This window comes from Larus michahellis, chromosome 3 (assembly GCF_964199755.1).
Source record: "Larus michahellis chromosome 3, bLarMic1.1, whole genome shotgun sequence".
Taxonomy (NCBI): Eukaryota; Metazoa; Chordata; class Aves; order Charadriiformes; family Laridae; genus Larus; species Larus michahellis.
In genome coordinates, this window is record NC_133898.1 from 58,192,487 (window position 1) to 58,200,544 (window position 8,058).

Below are 8,058 nucleotides of genomic sequence, written 5' to 3' on the forward strand. Positions count from 1 at the left end.
TGGAAAGGTAGCACGTGAAGAAATATGCTTCAAATTTAACTAATTTTAACTATGTCCTGAACATGACATTGGAAGTTCACTATTTGTTCTTGGAAAACAGTATTTAACAAAAACATTCCACCTCTAAATATCCTTTGGCTTCTCCATTAATTCTGTAGCTCAGAGAGTAAGCAAAATAATAAATTTTTAGTACTTGATGCATACTAAAAATTTTAGGATCAAGCGTAGCTGCTGATGTGTGATGGGAAAATTGCTAGGCTGGTAAATATTAGGATTAATTTCCCTTTTAAAAAACTAGGAAGCAGATTTTTTTTTAAGTTATATGAAAAGAACAATACTTACATTCTACTTAAACAGGAGGAAATGCAAGACTTGGTTGCCTGTGCCGTGTGATGTCTGCCCTGTTGTGCACTGTGATCAATGTTTAATTATAGCAGTCTGATTTTTCGGGCTTTATGCACGTGTTCTTAGCTACGCGTGTACCCAATTACACAGTAGCCTGCAGGTTATTACCCCACAGTTTCTGCACAGATTATAGTAGCTTCTGGCCCAGAATATAAAACATGCTATGTTTTCTTCCTTAGCAAAAGCAACTTAAAGCCATTTTTGCATATCCAGTTGGTTATGCTCAGTCTGTCCACAGCAGTTCACTATTCAGTTACGCCAGTGCCGTGTGTGGTCAAGCCATAAACCTGACGAGAGAAGTGAGACATTAAACAAAACCTCATGTCTTTGTAGCATGTTTACAAATCCTAACTTTGCAAGTTTAATCTTAACACCATTTCAGCGATGCAATTTACATTGCAGTACCCAAGAGGCATCAGGCTGTGAAGAACTCCTAAGCCAGCTGTGCTGCAAAGGGAAACATGGGGCATTTCTTTTTCACAAAAAACAAGGAGTCTGAGGAGACGTTTCTGAGGTGGACTGTTCCAGCTGTTTGAGGTGGGTTTCAAAACAAATCTGAGTTATAAACTACTTGTGGCAGGGAGCGTTTGAGTGTTCTGCTATGTGTTAATGGCGGGGGGGGCAGGGAAGTCCAGCATATTTTGTGTGCTACTGCAATAAAAATCAAGCTGGCATGAAAATGAAAAAGCAAAAGGTTACAGTTCTGAACCCAAGAAAAATGTTATTATAGCTGTATTTTTAGGGCAGTCAGAACCATTCAGAAATGCTCACAGAAACGTGAGCATCCTGACACATTTCTTCATGATAGAACGATGGCTCAGTTTCAAAGGGCACCAAAGAATACACTGTACTGCATTATATTCGTAAGGCCTTTGTCAAATCAAATCTGATGGAAATTAAGAAAAAGAAGAATATAGGAGGAGAACAACAAATAGACAAGGGATAAGGGAACATTAATGGAATTTCCAAACAAGGATGCCTAACTTACTGAAATGTGCCACAGTTTAATACGTTTAAAATGCATTTAAGTTCTTTTGGGCAATAAAGCTAGCCTCAAGGCAGTGGAAAGCATGCATTTTTAGTTAGCCACAAGAGCATAGATTTATAAATGTATTCTAATAATAGTACTAAAATGAAATATTGCATGATTAAGTGTTAATGACTGAGAAACAACTAATGAAGTTGTGAGTGCACTTTTAAGACTCCTTTGTGTACTATGAAACAAAATAGGTCTTTTGGCTTTTTTTTTTTTTCATTTTGCTTTAGAAACTCTATGGAATTAGCACTTCAACAGCACAGCACCAACAGAGCTCTGATGGGGATTCGGAAACTTTGGAAACCAGTGATGCTTAATATAGCTCAGCTTTAAAAAGGAATTATCTGATGTGCTGAAGTAAAATCCTGATGGTAAAACAGACTATGAATGTTACCAGCCATGAATGTTTAATATATGCAAATGATCCTAAAAAAACGTTGAGTTTTATGCTGACTATGACTAAAGCAAAAGAAGTGGCCCAACTTTTACCGTTTGTGGAAAATAACTCACTAGTGCAATTATTTCCCTATGCAAATGTTAACTAATGCACTGCTATCATTCTGATAAATCAGAAAATAGAAAAATGAAGGTATTCAGAACTATAGAGCTATGGTGAAGTCCTAGAGCTCCCACACTGCTCTATTCACCCATGGTGAACAAAAGGTGTAATACATGTTTTGAATCTTAGAACTATCCCGTTGGAAAAAGTTAAGTATTTCTGCCTATTGGAAAGTTGTAGCAATTTTTTTAAGTATCCATCTATTTTGTCAAAGGAACCTTTCAAGATAGTGTGCAATTCTAACAGTTATCTGTGCCTTCAGTTGCGTAGCAGCATTATTTGCTGCCCTCTGGTGTAGCAAAAAAAGAAAAACTCACTTATAATAAAAAGTAACTGGAATATACTAAATTGAGTAAAGTGCCAGGATTTCTTAATTTATAAATAAGTAGTAAACCTCACACTTATGCTACCTGGAGGAAAAGATAGCCACGTTACCAAGAGAATGGTAACAAACATCATTAAAAATGAAGGTGGTAGTGCACTTCTACAGCAATATTTTCCAGATTAAGTATAATCGATTTATAAGTAAAATAAACCACCTTAGCATGAAGCTTTGCATGCTTTTTCTGTAAAAGTCAAGCTTGGTTCTCCTCTGGAATCATGTATAATTAAGGCACCAGAAGCAAACCTTTCTCCTTTCACCTCATACTTCATCTTTCAATCAGGACAGAGGTAAAAAACAGATGCATCCCAGTAGCACACATAACTAACCCTATTCTTAGGATGCTTTACCCTTTCCAATACCAAAATGTAAAAGAGCTGACTGCCTTCATTGGTTTTAAATATGCTTTGGGATTTAGGAAAAATACTGTAGTCCAGAAACATGCTCTTCAGTGTCTCCCAATTCTCTTCAAGTTTACCTTGAATTCTTAGGAATTCCAATTTCCTTTGGTTTTCTCCACTTTTTAAGAAACTGTTTGTAATGCTTCACAATCATTACTTAACATGGACACTCTAAAAACCTTTTCCCACCACATTAAAACAGAGGCACGTGCTTAGAATCACAGAATCATAGAATCTTCACGGTTGGGAAGGATCTTTGAGATCATCAAGTCCAACCATGCACACACAAAAGAGAAAAAAAAAAAAAAAGCCCAAACCCCTACAATCTCTGCCACTACAGCATGCCCTGAAGTGCCGAATCTAGACGTTTCTTAAATACCTCTAGGGATGGTGACTCAACCGCCTCCCTGGGCAGGCTGTTCCAGTGCCTGACCACTCTCTCAGTCAAGTAATTCTTCCTAATATCTAACCTAAACCTCCCCTGCCGCAACTTCAGACCCTTTCCTCTGGTCCTGTCATTGTTCACCTGGGAGAAGAGGCCAACACCCACTTCCCTACAACCTTCTTTCAGGTAGTTGTAGAGGGCAATGAGGTCTCCCCTCAGCCTCCTCTTCTCCAAGCTAAACATGCCCAGCTCCCTCAGCCTCTCCTCATATGACCTGGTCTCCAGACCCCTCACCAGCCTGGTAGCTCTCCTCTGGACACGCTCCAGCACTTCAATGTCCCTCTTGTACAGGGGGGCCCAGAACTGAACACAGTACTCGAGGTGAGGCCTCACCAGTGCCGAGTACAGGGGCACCATCACTTCCCTGCTCCTGCTGGCCACACTAATCCTGATACAAGCCAGAATGCTGTTGGCCTTCTTGGCCCCCTGGGAACACTGCTGGCTCATGTTAAGCTGGCCGTCCACCATCACGCCCAGGTCCTTTTCTGCTGGGCAGCTTTCCAGCCACTCTTCCCCAAGCCTGTAGCTTTGCTTGGGGCTGTTGTGACCAAAATGCAGGACCCGGCACTTGGCCTTATTAAACCTCATACAGTTGGCCTTGGCCCATCGATCCAGCCTGTCCAGGTCCCTCTGTAGAGCCTTCCGACCCTCAAGCAGATCAACACTCCCACCTAGCTTGGTGTCATCTGCAAACTTACTGAGGGTGCACTCAATCCCCTCATCCAGATCATTGACAAAGATATTAAACAAAACTCGCCCCAAAATTGAGCCCTGAGGGACACCACTGGTGACTGGCCACCAAGAGGATTTCACCCCATTAATCACAACTGTCTGCGCACGGCCTTCCCAGCTTTTTACTCATCGAAGCATACACTTGTCTATGCCATGATACGCCAGCTTCTCCAGGAGAATGCTGTGGGGGATGGTGTCAAAGGCCTTACCAAAGTCCAGACAACGTCCACAGCCTTCCCCGCATCCAGCGGGGATTTGAGTGAGTATACCCAGCAGAACCAGCAAGTTCACCCACCGCGTAACTCTGACTTGTCCCTGAAGGCTTTGGCCTTTATAACAAAGAGTTGGCCTACAAGGGGGCATTAATCTTTACTTATGTATCATGTATTTGTTGCTCATGTTTTAAAATGTATTGAGTGAGTATCAAGAATACCCATGGACCGAGCTAATTGTTAGCAGTTTATACTCAAATAAATCTTCCTTGAAATGTGTTTTAAGTTCCAATTTATGCATAAGCAGATTAAGTTGCAGTTTCTGCTTCTTCCTTCCATGTAAGAGATTCAAGACTTGTCTTCACAAAACATTGCAAGTTCCGTTTCCAACCCATTACAAAAGCACCTGTATTCTCACTCCAGCTCTTCCAGTTCCCGAGTCCCAGCCATCAGACAAGATAGCTTATGGAACTACTCATGGGGCGATGCAGTTAAGTAATTGCTGCTTCTGTTCTTTCTTCTCTCTGGACAGAGTAGCTATGGTGCACGTAAGACAAGAGAAAAAGGCTTTCACCGTGGGACTCGTCCACGCCACTAAGCATGTTGCCTGCTCGCATATGGAAAAGGCAAGTTCCTAAGATTTGGTAACAGAACAGACTTTTATTAAGAGTAACAGTAACCTTGCTGGATTAAGACTGCATTGCATACCTTCTCGTAAGTGCCTGAACTCAGTTAAGGAAAATCTTTCTGCCACGTTGCTCAGTACGTGAAGAAAAGACGCTCTTCAAACCACCTGCTACAGCTTGCGTGGAAAGTGAGAAACCGGAGTTGTTCCCCACAAAGCTTGCAGGTAAAATTTATTTTGGACCACTTCACCCATGCCCTCATGTTAGTAAGTGCAACAAAACTGGAAAAATGCCATCTCTGAATTCCTCAGAAGGTGGACGTACTGACTTGAATGCTGCCTCAAGAGCTTGCATGCTTTTTCTTACTTTATTACAGTACTATGAACAGCTTAGTTTTATAAAACCCAATAAAGAGTGTGAGAAGTTTATCACTCAAAAGTTTTGAGATCACCGATTTTAGAAAAAAAACATTGGTAAGCTTGCATAGTCTTAATAGGATCAGAAAACACTGAATTTTCCTACCCAATGTAAAAAACCCAAACACAACCCACAATAAAAAAAACTCACCTACAGTTACAACGCTCCACATCAGAAACGAGAGCACTGAATTTCTCCAAGCAACATATCTTTAAGTTTTACTTTGAGGTCTTCCCATTAATTAGAACTCAAAAATTTATTCTTACTATGACAACTGAAACAAAGCCTATTTTAAGTGACGAATCAAAATCAACATCAGTTCAGTCTGCAGTCTAACATTGTGTCGTCTCAAGGCATTTTACTTCAAAGTAGTAGTGAGTAACCCTTATGTTTCTCTTGGGAAGAAAAATCTGGAGCAGTCATCTGGCAAAATGGTTTAGCTTTTCCCAAGTCTCTGCATCACCTATTCCATATTAAGTCTCTAACCCCACAATACACTTGTTTAGCATAACATAGAAAAAAAATTTAATCACTAGTTGACTAGAAAGCATTAGGAAAAAAAAAAAAGTAGCTAAGTTGGATTACAGAGAATCAAGGTTTGGAAAATTCAAAGTACAGGCAAGAGGATTATGAGGCAAGAAAATGGTATTTAAAGAAAATCCATTTTGGAGTTTTAAAACACCAAAGCAATTGACTTACGCAAATCACCCCACACAATAAACACTAACAACAGATCAAACCCTTTGAGTGTCAACAAACTTCCTCTCTCTCCTCAACACAGTTAAGCAAGCACCCGTTTCCCCCCGGCGGGGAAAATGCTGCCTGCAAAGTATCCGGGACTTCCGCCTCGGATGGTTGCATTGAGCCGCTTAATACTGAGTGATCAGCACTCCTTTTAGAAAAAAGGCCTCTTGAGAGCAGACTACCAAACAAAACATTACAAACGCCCAATAAGTTTTATTATTTCCCATTTTAAAAAAAATCCGAACGATTGTACAGTTAAAAGAGTCGAAGCTGTCCAGAAGCTGGCATTTTACAAGCCTTTCTCCCCGTCAGAGTCCTTCGAGGGAACACCACAGCAGGGAAGCGGAGGGACCAGGAGGACGGCGGGCCGCAGACGCCAAAGCTCCCCGGGCCCGCTGAGGCGGCTCCTCGGGCCTTCCCGGGGGCGCAGGGGCAGCCCAGCGGCGCCGGGCTCGGCCGGCAGGCAGGCAGTCGCCCTCGGGGAGCCCAGCCTGGCGGAGCGGGCTAGGACTCGTCGGGCTTGTCGGCGGGCGGCCCGCAGGGCTGCAGCATCTTCTCCATGAGGTTGAAGCGGACGCGCGCCTTGCTCTCGTTCTCGGCGATGGCGAAGTAGTTGAGGAGGTCGAAGTGGCCCATGTAGGAGCAGTACGAGTCCCGGTGCTGGTTCACCAGCCACTCCCACTTGGTGGTGTCGGCGTGGCCCGTCCCGATGTACTTGGACTGCAGGTGCTCCAGCTGGCTGTGGATGGTGTAGCGGTCCGTCATGGCGGCGGCCGGCAGGCGCGGAACGAAATGGCGAACGGAAATGATGTAACGTGCCCTCACGCCAGGGACCTTTTCCGCCCCTCCGACCGGAGCACAGCAACCACCGTTCCCACCCGGCCCTCGGGCCGAAAGCTGTTATTTACTGCTCCGCGGTCCGCTCGGGAAGGGAAGATTAAAAGTAAAAAAAAATTAATAATTCCCGGGGATACGTGCTTTCCTGCCGCGGTGCACGATGGGAGCACGCCCGAAGGGTATGACGGGAGCTGTAGTCCTCGCTCCGCGCCGGGCCGGGCCCCGAAGGGCACCGTGCGCAGGCGGCCCGCCCCCCCCACCCCCCCCCACCACCATCCCCTCCCGGCCCTGCGGCTTGGCCCGTACGGCAAGAGCCTGAGGGCCGTCCCTCAGGGCACAGCTCATCCCAGCTCCTGGCATTGTCTCTGTATAAACGGCATCTCATTTTTGCCTCCCTAAACAGGCGGCACAGGGATTCTGGCTCTGGAGAAAGAAAAAGCTGCCAGGAAAAGAGCCAGGAGGTGCCCAGAGCAACCCAAAACATTCCTTTTCCTTAGCCCTTGGCTCTGCTAGAGGGCAATGCAGCGCTTTCTGGGGGGGTTCTCGTAGAAGAAGTCCATATTAGAGAAAGGCTGAAGAAGTGCACAGCGTTTGTGCTTTTCAGTGGTGCCCAGTGACAGGACAAGGGGCAACAGGCACAAACTGAAACACAGGAAATTCCATCTGAACGTGAGGGAAAACTTCTTTACTTCGAGGGTGGCAGAGCACTGGCACAGGCTGCCCAGAGAGATCGTGGAGTCTCCAACTCTGGAGACATTCAAACCCCGCCTGGACGCGTTCCTGTGCAACCTGCTCTGGGTGACCCTGCCCTGGCAGGGGGGTTGGACTAGATGATCTCCAGAGGTCCCTTCCGACCCCTGCCATTCTGTGATTCTGTGATTTGCGGGTCCTCCCCAAATACGTAGTTTGGTGAGGTTCAGCCTGTTACATGCAGCTGAGGGAAGTACTGCAGGTCCCATCCCTGTACCTTGGTGAGGTTCCTTAGTTACTTTTCCCCAGACAGGCTTTGCAGCTGAGCAGGGTCAAGGGATTTAAGCAAAAGTTAAGTATTACTGTTGAAAAAAGATTTTTTTGATAGCGCAGGTAGTATTTTTACGTGAATGTTAAAAGCGGATGTAAACCCCACAGAAATTATAAATTGAATTGCCTATCTTCTTTGGTCAAAATGGAGCTTGAGATAGATTTTATCATCCACCACATAAGTAGTCTTTCTTCTCCAGCTCTCTTCAAGAGCTTACATAAAGTTAAGTTTAAAATATATG

The 8,058-nt window shown here is 44.4% G+C and overlaps 1 protein-coding gene across 1 annotated transcript; it reads right to left on the bottom strand.

Annotated features, from left to right (window-relative positions):
• Window positions 1–5,452: 5,452 nt before the first annotated feature.
• SF3B5 (splicing factor 3b subunit 5) lies at window positions 5,453–6,929 on the bottom strand. The gene has a single exon (XM_074580337.1). It carries the CDS (start codon window positions 6,722–6,724, stop codon window positions 6,464–6,466), a length of 261 nt encoding a protein of 86 aa, XP_074436438.1. The 5' UTR covers window positions 6,725–6,929; the 3' UTR covers window positions 5,453–6,463.
• Between the last annotated feature and the right edge of the window lie 1,129 nt (window positions 6,930–8,058).

What these genes read in the sequence shown, in the direction of transcription:
- SF3B5 (XM_074580337.1), bottom strand. Translation starts at nt 6,724, where the DNA reads ATGACGGACCGCTACACCATCCACAGCCAGCTGGAGCACCTGCAGTCC.